Raw genomic sequence first — 18,818 nt, forward strand, 5'->3', positions numbered from 1 at the left:
TGAAGAGGAGACATATAGCAATAATTCAAACTGTATTATTTTGTTATGTGAGGGTGCAGATGCTAAGAGGAGTGCTGTACAGTAATGTAGGTAGAGTAATGCCCTTCATACTGACCCAGGTAGGTGGAGTCGGGGGTGGAGCGGTAGCTCTGTGTGGGGGAGCGGGAAGAGAGGTTGTGGGTGGGGGAGCCTGGGAGGCTGTCCCCTGATGACAGAGAGCGGTTCAGAGAGGACAGGCTGCGGCTGGTGTGGAGCAGGTTCGACTGCTTAGTGATCTTCCTGAACAACGAGCTGCGCTTCTTACTGCGAGTGAGAAGTGAAAAGAGAGAGGTGGGAGGATGAGAGGAGAGAGAGAGAGTTAGAAGAACAGAGTCAATGACATTGATTTTCTAGAGCGCTCATCTGAAATCATAGTGTAGCATCTGCTGTGCAGAGAAACCCACTTGTACCTTTCTTGTCCCTCCTTAGCCCCTGTCTTCTTGTTGCGCCGTGCCATCTTGGACTTGTAGCTGGACTTGCGGGCAGGACCAATCTTGATGGAGGTGTTTTCAAAGGGCGTGGTGGTCACCGTCACATTGTTTCCACTCTGGAGAAACAACGGAAACAAAAAACGTACAGTATGCACTGCTTGCACAATTATTAGGCAAATTGTATTACTCAGGATTCATTTTATTGTTGAACAAACACAATGCTCTCAGTCAATCCAAAATGTTATTGCATCTCAAACCTGAATGTTTAACAAAGGAATAGTGAGGTTTGTCTTTCTCAGGGGAATATATAAGTGTTAGGCAACTATTAGTGTGCACAATTATTAGGCAACTGAACTACAAAAATAATTTCTCCCAACTCACTTTTTATTCTAAATTTTTAGAGTAAGTGTAACAAATAAGTAACACAAAATGACAATTAAATAACAAGTTTGGCCTTTCAAAAATATTCAGTGACCAATATAGTGTCACGCTCGTTGAAAGATGGATTGGACCAAGGTGCAGCGTGGTGGGCGTACATTTTATTTTATTTTAAATGACACCAAAAAAATACAAAATACAAAACAAAGGGCTGCCTAAGTATGATCACCAATCAACGATAGACAGCTGCCTCTGATTGGGAACCATACCCGGCCAACAAAGAAATAGACAAACTAGAATGCCCACCCAAATCACACCCTGACCTAACCAAATAGAGAAATAAAAAGGCTCTCTAAGGTCATGGCGTGACATATAGCCACCCTTCTTTTAAATAACTGCCGTGAGCCTTCCATGCATGGAGTCTTGTCAGTTTCTTGATCTGTTCACAATCAACTTTCGCTGAAGTAGCAACTACAGCCTCCCAAATGCTGTTCAAAGAGGTGTATTGTCTTCATTCACACTAAATCTCACATTTGGGAAGGGCCCACAAGCTCTCAATAGGATTTAAGTCAGGTGAGGAAGAGGGCCTGGTCATTATTCAGGCATCTTTGAGGCCCTTGCTGGCTAGCCAAGCAGTGGAGTACTTGGATGCATGTGATGGAGCATTGTCCTGCATAAAGATCATGGCCTTCTTGAATGCTGAGGACTTCTTCCTGTACCACTGCTTGAAGAAAGTATCTTCCAGTTTCAGTCCATCTTCAACCTGAAAAGGTCCAACTACCTCATCCTTAATGATAGCAGCCCATACCAGTACCCCTCCTCCACCTTGCTGGCGCCTGATTTTTTAAATAAAAAAATATATATAAACTTCCCGGACAGAGATGGCCGCCTCGCTTCGCGTTCCTAGGAAACTATGCAGTATTTWMTTTTTTTTAACGTGTTGATATTCTTCATCCCTTTACACTTGTGTGTATAAGGTAGTTGTTGTGAAATTGTTAGGTTAGATTACTCGTTGGTTATTACTGCATTGTCGGAACTAGAAGCACAAGCATTTCGCTACACTTGCATTAACATCTGCTAACCATGTGTATGTGACAAATACAATTTGATTTGATTTGATTCGAAGTGGTGSCCTGTGTCCATTACTGATCCAGCCACGGGCCCATCCATCTAGTCCATCAAGAGTCACTCTCATTTCATCTGGCCATAAAACCTTTGAAAAATCTGTCTTCAGGTATTTCTTTGCCCAATCTTGACGCTTCAACTTGTGAATCTTATTCAGTGGTGGTCGTGTTTCAGCCTTCTTGACCTTGGCCATGTCTCTGAGCACTTCACACCTTGTACTTCTGGACACTCCAGGTAGGTTGCAGTTCTGGAATTATGGTGGCACTGGAGGATAATGGGTTCTTGGTAGCTTGATGTTTAATTATTCTCAAGTCTTTTGCAGTTAATTTGCACCTTTTCTTCTCCATGCGTTTAATGCGCCCCAGTTGACTATTCGCAACAAAACGTTTGATTGTCCGGTGGTCACGCCTCAATATTTTAGCTATTTCAAGAGTGTTGCATCCATCTGAAAGGCATTTTACAAGTTTTTACTTTTCAGTGTCAGTTAAATCTCTTTTTTGGCCCATTTTACCTGAGGTAATGAAGCTGCCTAATAATTATGCACACCTTGATATAAGGTGTTATTCACTTTCACCACACCCTCCCTCATTACACAAGTACATTATCACCTGAAAATGATTCAATCCAATAAGCATTCAAGTTTATATGGTTTGGAGTTGGAAAATGTGCATAGAAATAATGATAAGATCAGAATACTCACTTGCCTAATAATTCTGCACACAGTGTATGTTAGGCTTCACCTGTATTCTATACTGTCGAAACAAACACATGTTGTTTCTTTCCTTTCCTCTCACCTTCAGAATGAGCTCCACCACCTCAGTGTGCACCAGCCCGTGGACAGACTCCCCGTTCACATGAGTGATGAGGTCACCAGCGCAGAGTCCCGCCTCCTGGGCAGGGCCTCCGTCCTCCACATGCTGTGATTGAAACAGATCAACATCAATCAAACAAGTCATCATGCTATTGGACAAGTCTGTTTTTTCCACTACAATTGTAGCGATGCTTTGTCATGATACAGAACTTCTTCAATAGAGTGATGTCTACTTAACACTACTTTCTCCATAGAAACAAACACAAAACATATCATCTCTATCGCTGTCTCACCCAGACCACGTGGTGTACACTGTAGACATCACTGTCTCCCATGTAGACTCGAATGGCTCGGAGGGTGAAACCGTACTTCTTCCCAGAGCGGTGGATGGTGATGGGAGAACGCAGCACGTTGACCGTGGGCGAGTAGTCTCGGCTGGGGGAGGAGTCACGAGACGACAGGTCGGAGGAGATGGATCGAGGAGACATGGGGCTGGCCAGGGGGGACGTACCATGCTGCTCCACTGAGGAGGGGGGAGAGAATCACAGGAATAAAGTGTGAGAAAAAACATCTGAATAAGTCAAWTGAAGGTCAAAGCAATAGATAATCTTTAAGAAATGTACTATTTTCCATAACAAGCCCAGTTAACCGTTTTACTGTTTAACATTAATATTGTCATTAGCAACAGACAGCCCCGCTCTTCTCACACTCCCTTGCCTTCCAGCTCCTCACCTGTAGGTATGATGACAGACAGGGCTGTGGTGGAGGCAGACTTGATGACCTTGGTTACGGGTCGCGAGTTGCGTTTCTCTCCCTCAGCTGAGAGCTGGCTGTGGCGGACCCTCCTCAGGACCAGTTCGTTGGTGGCCCGGGACCCCTGGGGCTCTGTGGCCCCAGCAGTCACAGTACTGTTGGGGCTGGGGATGACTCCGATTGGTACATCAGCTGGCCTCAGAAGCTTGTCTGTAGCAGAGCAGAAAGATGGAGGAATAATATCATGTAGGCATCAAAGTGTATGTCAAGCAAGGATTCATCCATTATCCAATGCCAAATGCCCTCACCTCCAGCAGTCAACCCGTTGCCCTCCTTTTCCTTCCTAAAATCCCCCTGGCTGGATGTGGTGCCCATGGATGTGGTGCCCATGGCCCCCTCCAGAGAGGTGCCCCTGGCCTTGACTGGGGGCTGCCTGGTGGGCACTGGCAGCTCAGGATCGGCCTCTAGTGGGGAGGCGAAGCGGTGAGTGTCCATGAGGGCAGAAAAGCGTCGCCGGGCCCCAGATGGAGGACTGGAGTCACTCTCAGTGAAGGATGACTCTGAGCATGACAGTCGCTTCCTAGACACAACACAACACAAAATAAATTGATTGTATTTATGAAAACAAACAATGAGTAATGATAATGAGAGCCTTGATAATGAGGACCAACAATGTCATATTTCTGACATGTTATGCAAGGTAAGAAGGCACTAGTACTAGTCAGAGTACAGTAGTGGTCATACTCACATCTCAGGTGATCCTGTCCTCCAGCTCTTATCTCTCAAGGTCAGGCTGCCCAGGCTCTCTCTCTTGGCCGCCCGGTCCTCCCTGGGGCCCTTGTGCTCCCGCCGGGTCACCGTCGGGGGCTTGTGCTCCAGCTGGGACAGGTGCTCCATGCTGCTGTACACCTGTAGTTCCCAACAGAGAGAGGACGCATAGGCTTTCAGCACCCACAGAGGGAAATATTACAAATTTTCCCATGATTCTTTCTTTTATAATGGGTTCAGTGGCACAATTAGCTTTCACAGATTAGTCAAGAAGGGGAGATCTGAGCAGAAAGATACATATGTCTGAGGCATGTGTGTCGATAAAATCCAAGGTTACCAAAGAGGTTCTTTCATGACTTAGTCTACCATGTGTGATAGTCACATTAAGTCACTTGGCTCAGACGTATGTCTCTTTTTGCTCATCTCCCCTTCTTGACTAATCTGTGAAAGCTAATTGTGCCACTGAAACCATTTTAAAAGAAAGACACATGAGAATTTAGGATTATGAGATTTACTGACAGGCTTTAAGGAAGGCACGTTTACATGGCCTAGACTTGTACAATGAGGGGCATCAAGTTAATCTAGATCAGCAAGGAGTGTTGGAGAAGGGAGGTGAGACAGAAGAACTGATTAGGCCGAAGTATAGGTTTTAGAGTAAACATCAATTAATATCCCAGGCGTTTATTTGCTTGAATCACTGAACACAACAGGCGCTTATTAGACACAGGCTTCTATTTGAGTCATGAGTCTCTTTCCTTAAATGCACACAGCGTTTGCTCATTTGCTTACTTAATTGTTTAATTCCAGCATTCACTTCCAGTATTTTAATCAATATCTTAATTTCCTGCACTAATGTGCTATCATTTACACACTGTGCCACGTTTATTTTGTCTTAGTTTGCCTCTAATAAAAATGTATTAAAAAACCCACCCTTGACAGAATAATTATTCTCCCCTTTGAATGTGCATTTTTTCTGCAGTTCTTACTTTCGTCACTAGAGTGAACAGCTGATTTCTGGGGGGGTCTGTATTCCTGAAGTTGATGACAGTTTTTGTGCTTGCCAGTTAGCTAGCAGTTCTCATCTGTTAGCAGCCAATGGCTAGCAGTTCTCATCTGTTAGCAGCCAATGGCTAGCAGTTTCTTACTGGTGATAAAAACTGATGATTGCCATCACTTTTTAGAGACATTACTGAATTATTGAATGTAACAAATGAAACATTAAACCTTATAAACAATTCATGGTAATGTTGTAAACAATTAATTTAGACCCAGTGTTTATTTGAAACAGGTGTTTATTAGCTGAAATGTGTAGCGTTGGCCGGCTATTAAAATGACCAGTTCGGCTATTTGAGACTGTGTTTAATTGAAGTTTTAAGGTAAGTTTAAGGATGAGTAAGTGTAGAGTTTGACCTTGCTGAAGCGAGGGGAGCAGGAAGAGAAACGACGTATTTCAACAGGTTCATCATCATTGGTGTCGTCCTCATCATAAGAGTGGACGTGGTGGTAGCGGTCCGAGCGGGCTGGGGACGGAAGAGGACATGACACACACACACACACTTACAAATGAAAACAGACAAATAGCATGGACAAGTGCCTCAAAGCTCCAAACACAGCTAGTTCTTATCTCTATCCCTTATGCCAGTGGTATTCAAAGTCGGGTTTGCGACCAAACCAATTTTTTTTAGGAACAAAGAGTAAAGATTATTGTATGGAGCAATATGCAAACCTTTTTGAGAAATACAATTTTATTAAGTAAATGTATTTATTGGTTTCTTTGATAAGAGATTCAAATGTTTAAAAAWRWTTTTTTATTGAATATCCAAAACATACAATATACTTGCAGTGAAGCCGCTCAACAACTACATCATACCAGTCATCCAACAGATTCCCATTCAGAGCGACACACATAAGCATCCAGGGTTAATGCCCTGCTCAAGGGCACGTTGACAGATCTCCCACCAGGCCAAAAAACATGAACCCGAACCCTCCAAAATCCCCCCAAGTTCCCCAATCAGCTGTCCATCAACCATTCGAGACCTCTCCCACAGTCCCCCCCCAAAGAAGAAAAAATAAAAAATATTAAAAATACAATTAATTCCATTCCCCACCCCCAAGAACCCCCTAATGCCCAACAACCAAGAGAATGAACTAAAGAGAAAAAAGGAAAGACAGGTGAAAACAGCAAACAAATACAAAAATATATATAAAATATAAACAAAGGACATAAGGACAACTAAAGATCATACAGCAATGCAACTTGTATATGTTTGTGTGCTGTCTGAGACTATTACATGTATGTTGTGGTTCTTGTATGTCGTTTATTTGAAATGAGAGTATGTGTATATGCATGTGTACCAAACACCTTGCAACGGCATCAACTCTCAGGCAAACCGGCATTTAGTTGTAAAAACCTACCCCCCAGTGTCATTCAAATGTACTGTTTTATTATGTTTTTATTTTGACTTTAAAATATATACAGTGGGGCAAAAAAAGTATTTAGTCAGCCACCAATTGTGCAAGTTCTCCCACTTAAAAAGATGGAGAGAGGCCTGTAATTTTCATCAAGGTACACTTCAACTATGACAGACAAAATGAGAGAAAAAATTCCAGAAAATCACATTGTAGGATTTTTTATGAATTTATTTGCAAATTATGGTGGAAAATAAGTATTTGGTCAATAACAAAAGTTTATCTCAATACTTTGTTATATACCCTTTGTTGGCAATGACAGAGGTCAAACGTTTTCTGTAAGTCTTCCAAGGTTTTCACACACTGTTGCTGGTATTTTGGCCCATTCCTCCATGCAGATCTCCTCTAGAGCAGTGATGTTTTGGGCTGTTGCTGGGCAAACAGACTTTCAACCTCCCTCCAATAGATTTTCTATGGGGTTGAGATCTGGAGACTGGCTAGGCCACTCCAGGACCTTGAAATGCTTCTTACGAAGCCAACTCCTTCGTTGCCCGGGCGGTGTGTTTGGGATCATTGTCATGCTGAAAGACCCAGCCACATTTCATCTTCAATGCCCTTGCTGATGGAAGGAGGTTTTCACTCAAAATCTCACGATACATGGCCCCATTCATTCTGTCCTTTACACGGATCAGTCCGTCTGGTCCCTTTGCAGAAAAACAGCCCCAAAGCATGATGTTTCCACCCCATGCTTCACAGTAGGCTATGGTGTTCTTTGGATGCAACTCAGCATTCTTTGTCCTCGAGTTGAGTTTTACCAAAAAGTTCTATTTTTGGTTTCATCTGACCATATGACATTCTCCCAATCTTCTTCTGGATCATCCAAATGCTCTCTAGCAAACTTCAGACGGGCCTGGACATGTACTGGCTTAACCAGGGGGACACGTCTGGCACTGAGGATTTGAGTCCCTGCGGCGTAGTGTGTTACTGATGGTAGGTTTGTTACTTTGGTCCCAGCTCTCTGCAGGTCATTCACTAGGTCCCCCCGTGTGGTTCTGGGATTTTTGCTACCGTTCTTGTGATCATTTTGACCCCACGGGGTGAAGATCTTGCGTGGAGCCCCAGATCGAGGGAGATTATCAGTGGTCTTGTATGTCTTCCATTTCCTAATAATTGCTCCCACAGTTGATTTCCTCAAACCAAGCTGCTTACCTATTTCAGATTCAGTCTTCCCAGCCTGGTGCAGGTCTACAATTTTGTTTCTGGTGTCTTTTTGACAGCTCTTTGGTCTTGGTCATAGTGGAGTTTGGAGTGTGACTGTTTGAGGTTGTGGACAGGTGTCTTTTATATCTGATACAAGTTCAAACAGGTGCCATTAATACAGGTAACGAGTGGAGGACAGAGGAGCCTCTTAAAGAAGAAGTTACAGGTCTGAGAGCCAGAAATCTTGCTTGTTTGTAGGTGACCAAATACTTATTTTCCACCATAATTTGCAAATAAATTCATAAAAAATCCTACAATGTGATTTTCTGGATTTTTTTTTCTCATTTTGTCTGTCATAGTTGAAGTGTACCTCTGATGAAAATTACAGGCCTCTCTCGTCTTTTTAAGTGGGAGAACTTGCACAATTGGTGGCTGACTAAATACTTTTTTGCCCCACTGTATATCTTTGACCATCATTTTATCTCCCGCACAGCAACTCCACTCCCACTTGTCTCCAGATCCACATCCCAACCCTCAGCTTCCCTCAGCCCATCTATCTCTGCTGGCCACCCACTTCGGGTTTCTATGCAACACATATCTTTCAACTATGCTGTGATGTCTTTCAACTATGCTGTTAACGTACAATTTCAATCTATCTAATCGAATAGAATCCACAGATTGCAAGTTCAAGATAAATACTTTTACCAAGAGTATTAGTATATTAGTAATTGACTGACCCGGTCTCTCCAGATCTCCTGACAGTACTATTTCTATGGTCAATTTTAGATCAATGCTATGCATTTTCAGCCATTCCTGAACCTGAGACCAGAAACAGGCTACCTGAGGGCAATACCAAAATAAATGGTCTATTGATTCTGTATCCTCACAACAAAACCTGCAGAGCTTCGATGATTTTATTCCCCAAATATTCAACATTTTGTTGGTGGCAAGAATTCTATATAATAATTTTAGCTGAAAAGCACAAAGTCTTGAATCTTGCGTTGTTTTATATATCAACTCATACACCCTGTACCATGGAATCGGTACATCAAAAATCTCTTCCCAACTATTTTGCAATCTGTATGGCACAGTTGTCAACATCCTGGTCCTCTAATGAAACTGGTATACTTTCCTATTTATGCTATTTTCTATTCTTCCGCCAGTTTTGATCCTTTATATTGGGCAGACAGACCAGTTCCCTACCTCCTCCTMCTGCCACCMGCCTCCTCCATTTTAGGGGTAGTGCTGTGATCAATTGGTTGTACTCTTGGATTGAGCAGACCTTCCCGTACAATTCTGTTAACTCCATGAAGGACATAACTCTTCCATTCCAATTTACAATATCATTAAAGTACAAAATACCCTTTTCAAACTTTCCCATAAATACAGGTGTTTTATCAACCAGCACATTTGAGTTCAGCCTTAATATTTGTTCTATCTTTTCAGGGGGATGAAATTGAAATTGTAGCCAGCTCTGCAATGCTTGATTGAAAAAGAGAGATACTTCGAAAAAAGTATCATTTTCAATTAATCAAAAAGGCGATTTTTAAACAATGGATGAGCTTTTCTTAGTAATCTACTTGAGAACCATTTAGGGTTCAAATAAAACTTTTGAATAAGTGAAGCTTATAGAGAGATGCTTAGTGCTTTTATATATAATAATCTCAACCCACCCAATTCATATTCATTATATAGATAGGCACGTTTTATTTTGTCTGGTTTAGCGTCCCAGATAGAGCGAAAKAWWWTTTCCTCATATGATTTGAAAAACGAATCATCAGGAGTAGGCAGCGCCATAAGTAAGTGAGTAAACTGAGATATGATAGACAGGTATTTACCTCTCCATGGTTGCAGGATTTTGTCTATTTTTACAAGTTTTCTATTGAAATTCATTGTGGAGAGCTTATTTATATATTTTGTGATATGAATACCAAGTATGTCTACTTCACCATCAGCCCATTTTATAGGTAAACTGCAGGGTAATGTAAAAGTTGTATTTTTTAAAGATCCAATACGTAATATTGTACACTTATCATAATTAGGTTTTAGTCCAGAGAGTACAGAAAAGTTATCTTCAATGAGACATTGCAGGGATCTAGCTTGCGGACTTAATATAAAACTTGAGTCATTGGCATACATGGACACCTTGGTTTTTAAGCCTTGGATTTCTAATCCTCTAATGTTGTTATTGGATCTGATTTTAATAGCTAACATTTCGATGGCCATAACGAATAGATATGGTGACAGAGGACACCCTTGTTTAACTCCTCTTGACAATTCAAAACTATCTGAGAAGTAGCCGTTATTTACTATTTACACCTGGGGTTGCTATACATTAGTTTTATCCATTTTATAAGAGAATTACCGAAATTGAAAAAATCCAGGCATTTCTAAATAAAATCCAGTCTTACTTTATCAAATGCCTTTTCAAAATCCGCTATAATTACCAGGCCTGGCTTCTTAGATGTTTCATGATGTTCTATTATTTCTAGTAGTTGTCGTATATTATCTCCAATGTATCGTCCATGTAAAAAACCTGTCTGATCAGGATGAACAATACCTGGTAAAACCCTTTTAATTCTGAGTGCTATGCATTTCACAAGTATTTTTGCATCACAACATTGAAGTGTAAGGGGCCTCCAGTTTTTTAGATAGACTGGATCTTTATATTTGCCATCTGAGTCTTGTTTTAATAATAGCGAAATCAGACATTCCTGCTGAGTACCTGACAGACTACCATTTCTATAGGAGTAGTTAAAACAATCTAACAATGGAGCTTTTAGTATGTCAAAAAAGGTTTGATATACCTCTACCGGTATGCCATCAAGCCCTGGGGTTATTCAAGACTGAAAGGATTTAATAGCCTCAAAAAGTTATTCCTCTGTAATTTGGCCTTCGCACTGATCTTTCTAATTCACATGTTATTGAAGGTTATTTGTTGATGTAAAAATCAACATATACCTTTTAAGGTTTTGTCAATAGATTAGGGATGGGGTTCCCCAGAAATTCTGGAGAAGAGAATGGGGTCCCCGTTGAAAAAGTTTGAATACCACTGCCTTATGGTGATTCTATACATTAAGAATGCAACAAATCAGCACAGTTCCCCTCCATGTGACCAGGGGGCAGTGCAGTTAGAGAGAGACTCACTGTCGAAGTAGCTGGTGTCCTCCTCTGACTCTAGGTGGGGGATGAACTCAGCCTTCTGTCTCAGCAGACTGTTCCAGTCCAGTTCAGTGAAGAACGAGTGCTGCTTCACCTCAAATGCACCGCCTGGGGCAGCGAAAGAGAAGGAGTGAGTGAGTGAGTGAGTGAGTGAGTGAGGAGTGAGTGAGTGGAGTGAGTGAGTGATGAGTGAGTAGTGAATGAGTGAGTGTGAGAGATGAGTGAGTGAGTGAGAGAGAGAGAGAGAGAGAGAGAAGAGCGAGAGAGAGAGAGAGAGAGAGAGAGAAGAGAGCAAAAGAGAATGAAAGGAGAGGGAGAAATAGAAGGGCGACGAGAGAAAGGGGGCGAAGCGAGAGAGGGAGAAGAGAGATAAATGTGTGTTGTTGAGTGAATCTATATTTTCACTATGAATAGGTAGTTAGTCCATCTCTGTTACAGCACACGTCTGATGTAAGCATTTTGTCAATGCACGTTTATGCTGACCTGTGCCCAGTCGGACCAGTGGTTGGTCTGAGCAGAGTAGAGATCAGAATGCTGGGCATCGGCAGGAAGAGCGTCATCACCTTCTGGCCACACTATGTCATCTACAAGAGACAGACAGAGATAAGTTGCATGGACAATGTAGACGTGAGAAAGATGCTTCAAAATGCTGTAAGTATGCGCTCATGAACCCACTAACCCCGACCTCTCACCTGTGATGACCGTCCAAAGAGCTCCTCAGTCGTCTCCAAAGAACGGCACACAGCCCACCAGAACTCATAAGAGGATATGCCCATAGCCACACAGTTCTACTGGTTCCCATAGCCCTGTCTCAGGATCACTCTGGGGCGATGTACTCTGGCGTGCCACACACCTGATGGAGGGCAGAACCACACACTCCTATGAGAGGCTCTGTATCATATTTATGGATAAAACACTACTGGTGAGATGCTAAGGCCAGTTCTCTCTCAAAATGTGAGTGGGAGACATGTGTGGCCAATACACGTTTTCTGCCAAGCTGAGGGGATTCAATGCAGAATGCCAGGGATGAAACATGAAAGATTTACCGTTGTGTTTTCATGTGCAGATGGGTATTCTATCAATTGCTAACAGATCTTGGCTGTGAGAAAGCCGAGCCAATAAATTAATTGGGGATTTAATTGAAGCCAGCACCATTCAAAGGGTGGGAAAAACAAAACATCTGAAAAGACGTGATACTATAATAACTGAGGCATAATTGGTATCATTTTGTTTGATGGTTGATCATATTTCATTTCTTCACGCTTTGACAACTATATGCCACACATTTATAAATTCAGCATTAATTTATTATTGCTCTAGAAATAGATAACAAAAATAATGGATATAGGTATAGTTTTTTTCCTGAATGGTTATGGAAAACGTAGAAATTTAAATATATTACCGTGCCACAAATAATCATTTAGAATTTCCTGTCCAGAGTTCGTCGTATACTGGGTGGGTTTCTCTGCTTTCTAATATCACATGGCACACCTAGTTATGTCCAGGAACTCTCAGTGTCTTCCTTCTCAATTGTCCCCTGTTACAGTTAGTGGTGGGCTCATCGACCCATCTTAGACAGGCCGACAGTTCAGTCCACTTGACTGTGACCCCAGTGCAAGCTGATCAGAAGACTGCGGACAGACAGGTTCGTCAAGTTAACAGGAAACACTCTTCGTGTGTAATACTAATCAAACTTTGAGTTCACTCCAATTCCTAGTCCCATATGATAAATTGTTCAATGCCACCCAATGCTACGGTCTTACTTGTCTGTTTTGGAAGGTCGCGGATGCCCAACGTGCCCATATGTGTCGACTGGTACTCCAGTCCGGACCAGTCTCGGCAAAGTAACATGCGCCTAGCGCATCCTCCAAAGGCCAATGCCCCAGATGTTTGTCTTCAGCAGCTCGGGTGGCACAGTCTCGCCTCGCTGCAAACCGAAACACGTGACAGACTACTGCTAACATTCCATCACCAGCAATTCCTAAATGCGGCTCTTGGCCTAAACAGACAAGGAATGGGGTCCAGTATATTATTGTGTTAACTTACCTCCACAGACACTCATGCACCATACAGAGTAGCCTCGGGTCGTGCAAAGGAGTACAGAACATGAAGACCACGAAAATGGCTTCTCCGAGCGAAGGTCAGGATGCTCTCTCATCTACGAATGCTTGCTGGATCTGGTTCCTCCAGTATCAGGTTCTGCTTGTTGATTTTCTTCATGCAAACCGGCTGAGGGTCTCCAGGACGGGACAGGTAAACAGCCCTGGAGACAACAACACATGCATACACCACATTTAGAATTCAGATTTTTACACGAGTGCTATACTGAGTAAATCCAGGTTTTCCCTAAAAACCATTCTATTGTACACCACAAGATGGCTATCAGAAGACATCCTAATGTTAAGCATTCATGTGTGAACACACCCGTTCACACCATCACACACACTCGACAACCACACCCTCACCCAAGGCATGATCATTTGGCTGATCACTTTTAGTGGTCTGGAAGTCAGCCTCTTCGGGCTCTTCTACTCTCATCTTCCCTGAGGAGAGAGCATGACAGCGGTAAGACAGACTGATCTTGTCCAGACCTCCAACACCAGGCCCACAGGAGTACGTCGTCTCTTTTTCCCCCAAGTGCTACCTTGTCTCGACATCTGTGTCAGTAGCAGAATTGTAAACCTGCCTGATGGTTGTAAAGGTTGATTGCAAGCCTACAAGACAACGGAGGTAGATCTGCTATTTGACCCAGACCTCTAATCTAAAGTAAATACACTCCAATTGCGTAAGAGAATGTCCACTGTGCCGAATTAGTAGAGAAGGCATTATTCATTGGAGTCAGCAGGCCTTGGCACTACAGTTTGACTTAACCATGAAGCGACAGAGGGAGACGGGGGTTGATGGTGGGTGGGCTGGGAAGAGGTGGAGTAGGGACAAGGTTCTCACCTCTGTTGAGTCGTCTGTTTCTGGGGTGAGAGGTCCCTCACTGTCGTAGCTGTCCAGGTTCACCATTTCTGGGGACATACAGAGGGAGTACGTATGAGCTGCATTTCAGCAATACATAGAGTGAGAAAGCAACAGTAGTCAACACAAGTCAAGGTTTCCTCTCTCTCTCCCTCTCTCTCTCGGACTCATTCTCTCGCTCACCCTCTATAGGGTCTCGTGTCAGTCCCAGCTGGCTGATAATGTAGCGAGGGATGTCCGTCTTCATCAGGTGTCCCTCCTTGGCGTGGTCCTCTGCTGCCTCCAGCAGGTGGTAGAACTCCTCTGGATTAAACTCCTGAGGGACAGGAACAGGGGGACCACATTCAGTGTGACACAGGTATAACACTACTTTAATCAAGATATAACTAATTTTATTTCCCGCACTACAGACGCTATATCAGTCCGCTAATACTGGATTAGTAAAGGCCCAGTGCACTACTGTTTTGAAGACATTTGTTTCAAATAATTATTCAGATTTTTCAAGGGGGCCCTCAGCACCCTCAGCACCCCTACTTCCCGCGTCTATGCATGTACCAAATATAAAATACTAGTTAAATGGGTTTCCATCACATTTTCAACTCCACTGATGATTTTCTCACACCAAATGTTTTATATAGCGAGTGAGTCATCAGAGTCATCAGAGTCTCACCCTCTTTTACGCTACTGCTACTCTCTGTTCATCATATATGCATAGTCACTTTAACCATACCTACATGTACATACTACCTCAATAAGCCTGACTAACTGGTGTCTGTATATAGCCTTGCTACTGTTATTTTCAAATGTCTTTTTACTATTGTTTTATTTCTTTACTTACCTACACACACACACACACACACACACACATTTTTTTCCGCACTATTGGTTAGAGCCTGTAAGTAAGCATTTCACTGTAAGGTCTACACCTGTTGTATTCGGCGCACGTGACAAATAAACTTTGATTTGATTTGTGCCCACATTGGTATTGGCACAGTACTGTTTCTGCGCCCTGCACGCTGTTGGCTAGAGCACACGCATAGCCTACATCATGGGTATTCAACTCTTACCCTACGAGGTCTGGAGCCGGCTGGTTTTCTGTTTTACCTGATAATAAATGGCACTCACCTGGTGTCCCAGGTCTAAATCAGTCTCTGATTAGAGAGGAACAATGAAAAATAATGCAGTAGAACTGGCTTCGAGGTCCAGAATTGAGTTGATGAGTTTATTGTGGACAAAAGAGCGACATCATTTTTATTTGTCAAACAGCACCCAAGCATCGATGATGATGTCACCAGAATAAGACCCTCGAAATGTATTGGAAAGTAGCATCAAGATCATGACCTTCCACTTTCACCACCCTGTGAAGTTCATCATAAATGATTTAATCTGTAGCCTAATAAACTGCATGCTTCCCTAACGAGTTGTAGTGGGAGGACCATACAACATGTCATTGCAAGACTCTAAGTTCACTTCCATTTGATGGGTTATTATTTCAAAATTTGAGCATAACAGAGTCAGAGTGCAGTATAACTACAGTATGCTGCAAATACTGCGTCCAAAATAGCACTCTTTTATTTACAGCAGTAATTTAGCAGTTAGAGTGCAGTATAACTGCAGTTCAACTGCAGTACACTACAGTTATTCTGCAATTACTGCGTCCAAAATACCACAGTCAACTGCAGTTACTGCACTTTTACTGCAGTTTCAAAATTGCAATCTTTTTTTGTAAGGGCTTGTCTAACGTATTTTGTTTGGTCAACATTTGGAAAGTTTACGGGGAAAAAAAGATGTTTCCATCAGGCCTGTCATGACATTTTTTTTACCAACATGTCCTTTACGCACATAAAAAGGTTGGATGGAAGCCAAGTTTATGAGGCCTGCTGGCTGCGTTCACCCAGAGGACAGGACTACTGCTCTACCAGAGACCCTGAGTCAGTCTGGGCTACACACACAGGCTCAAACTTTAAACGACACAGGCACAGTCTGTGAGACTCAGACAGCACTTCAGGGGGCAGCTGTGGCAAGGATAAGGGCAAGCCACCGGATAAGGGCAGCCATAAGGCAGCACAGGAAAAGGCAGCTCCGCACTGAAGGACGGCAGCTCCGACTGAGGACGGATCCTGGCTGGATGACGGCTCTGGCGGATCCTGGCTGGACGGCTCTGCAGCAGACCTGTCGTTGCGGCTCTTCTGGCTGGCAATGGCTCGCTGACGGCTCTGGCTGGTCCATGGCTCGCTGAGGCTCTGGCTGGTCATGGCTCGCTGACGGCTCTGGCTGGTCATGGCTCGCTGACGGCTCTGGCTGGTCATGGCTCGCTGACGGCTCTGGCTGGTCATGGCTCGCTGACGCTCTGGCTGGTCATGGCTCGCTGACGGCTCTGGTCATGGTCTACCTGTCTGGCATGTGGGAAGGCTCTGGCTGATCCGTTCTGGCGGAATGCTCTGGCTGATCCGTTCTGGCGGAAGGCTCTGGCTGATCCGTTCTGGCGGAAGGCTCTGGTGATCCGTTCTGGGGAAGCCTGGCTGATCCGGTCTGGCGGAAGGCTCTGGCTGATCCGGTCTGGCGGAAGGCTCTGGCTGATCCGGTCTGGCGGAAGGCTGCTGGCTGATCCGGTCTGGCGAAGCTCTGGCTGATCCGGTCGTCTGGCGGAAGGCTTCTAGCGGCTCCTGTCTGGAAGGCTCTAGCGGCTCCTGTCTGGCGGACGCTCTGTAGGCCATGGCAGACGGCGGCGGCTTTGCAGGCTCATGGCAGCGGGCGGCTTTGAAGGCTCAATACAGACGGGCAGTTCATGCGGCGCTTGGCAGACGGACAGTTCAGACGGCGTTGGGCAGACGGGCAGTTCAGGCGCCGTTGGGCAGACGGGCAGTTCAGGCGCCGCTTGCAGACGGGCAGTTCAGCGCCGCTTGGCGAACGGGCAGTTCAGGCGCCGCTTGGCAGACGGGCAGTTCAGGCACCGTTGGCAGACGGCAGACTCTGGCCGGCTGAGGCGCACTGTAGGCCTGGTGCGTGGTGCGGAACTGGAGGTACCGGGCTAGGACAACGCACCTTCAGGCTAGTGCGGGGAACAACACAGGGCACACTGAGTTCTCAAAGGCGCACTATAGGACTGGTGCGTGGTACCAGAACTGTGGTACCGGGGCTGAGGGCACGCACCTCAGGACGAGTGCAGGAGAAGGATCAGTGCGTACAGGGCTCTGGAGACGCACAGGAGCTTGGTGCGTGGTGCCGGGACTGGAGGCACTGGGCTGGAGAACGCACACAGGGAGAGTGCGTGGAGGAGGAACGGGCTCTGGATACGCACTGGAAGCCTGGTGCGTGGTGTCAGCACTGGTGGTACTGGGCTGGAACCACACCACAGGGCTAGTGCGAGAAAGCAGAGTAACAGGACGCACAGGACTCTGGAGACGCACAGGAGGCTTTGTGCGTGCTGTAGGCACTGTCTTAACCAGACGGCTAGCACGCACCTCAGGACGAGTATGGAGAGCTGTTCCCGTGACATATAAATCACCAACACGTTCATTCGAGACGATGCCTTGCCTCATGCACCAAAACCAATAATCCCTCATCACTCTCTCCTCCAATTTCTCATTACTCCTTTACTGTCTCTGGCGTCATCTCCTCCAAATCCCCTCACCGGCTCCTTACGGTAAGCAGGAGGACTTGCTCACCGTCTCCCGACTGACCACAACTAAACTACCCGAGAGCCCCCCCCCAAGAAATTTTTGGGTTTGACTTACGGGCTTCCAGCCTTGTTCTTGCTGCCCCACTATCTCCGCTCTCTGCTTTCGCTGCCTCCAGCTCAGCTTTGGGGGTATATTCTCCTGTACTCGCGTCCGAATTCCTCCCATTCCAATAGTCCTGTGTAGGTGGGTCCTGTTGTTGTTGCACACGCTGCTTGATCCGATGTTGGTGGGGAATTCTGTCATATCGTGTGGAGAGAGACGGACAAAACGCAGCATGTGGAAATAAGCCATCTTCTTTTATTTTACTACGAAGATGAACATGAAACGAAACACTCTTACAAACTATACAAAACAACAAACGACCGTGAAGCTATAAACGTAGTGCACACACACACACACAACACACCACACAACCACACACACACACACAACCCACACACACACACACACACACACACACACACACACACACACACACACACACACACACACACACACACACACACACAAACACACACACACACACACCACACACACACACCACAGGCTAAAAGTTCACATAGACAATTCCCACAAACAGCTAAAGCCTATGTGGTTGCCTTAAATATGGCTCCCCAATCAGAGAAACAATAACCAGCTGTCTCTAATTGAGACCCAATTCAGGCAACCATAGACTTTCCTAGATACCTACACTCAAACCATAGACCACAGCTAGACTACTATACTAAACATAACCAACTACTCTCAATAAAACCCCTAAACCTTACAACACCCTAGACACTACAAAAAACCACATACATTCCCATGTCACACACCTGACCTAACCAAAATAATTAAGAAACAAAGAAATACTAAGGCCAGGGCGTGACACAAGGTGCTTAGTTGGAGCTCAGTATTTTGCCTAGACTGTGTAATAAACCCCCTGTTAAATGTTTAAAATGACTGTTTGTGCTCATATTTATTTAAGGAAATGAATTTGTCTTTGGTCCAGGACAGGGATAGGTCTGTTAAATAATTAGTGGGGCCTAGGACCGTGAATGTGACTGTGAACACTCCCAGACCATTACCATGATCTGATTGTGTTGAGAGTTCTCT

At 44.5% G+C, this 18,818-nt stretch overlaps 1 protein-coding gene across 1 annotated transcript in view; it reads right to left on the minus strand.

Annotated features, from left to right (window-relative positions):
• Positions 1-18,818, minus strand: part of LOC111981138 (microtubule-associated serine/threonine-protein kinase 1-like) — a 45,652-nt gene that overhangs the window by 3,940 nt on the left and 22,894 nt on the right. Inside the window, exons 7-19 of the mRNA XM_070433715.1 lie at positions 14,224-14,356; positions 13,935-14,090; positions 13,523-13,619; positions 13,239-13,339; positions 11,062-11,184; positions 5,716-5,825; positions 4,286-4,446; positions 3,846-4,117; positions 3,517-3,747; positions 3,078-3,307; positions 2,768-2,890; positions 450-586; positions 116-303 (exon numbers count right to left, since the gene is read on the minus strand). Of these exons, the coding sequence (XP_070289816.1) occupies positions 116-303; positions 450-586; positions 2,768-2,890; positions 3,078-3,307; positions 3,517-3,747; positions 3,846-4,117; positions 4,286-4,446; positions 5,716-5,825; positions 11,062-11,184; positions 13,239-13,339; positions 13,523-13,619; positions 13,935-14,090; positions 14,224-14,356 (2,062 nt within the window). The remainder of the gene's footprint in view (positions 1-115; positions 304-449; positions 587-2,767; positions 2,891-3,077; positions 3,308-3,516; positions 3,748-3,845; positions 4,118-4,285; positions 4,447-5,715; positions 5,826-11,061; positions 11,185-13,238; positions 13,340-13,522; positions 13,620-13,934; positions 14,091-14,223; positions 14,357-18,818) is intronic.

The sequence above is a fragment of the Salvelinus sp. IW2-2015 genome, linkage group LG20 (genome assembly GCF_002910315.2).
Source record: "Salvelinus sp. IW2-2015 linkage group LG20, ASM291031v2, whole genome shotgun sequence".
NCBI classification, from domain to species: Eukaryota; Metazoa; Chordata; class Actinopteri; order Salmoniformes; family Salmonidae; genus Salvelinus; species Salvelinus sp. IW2-2015.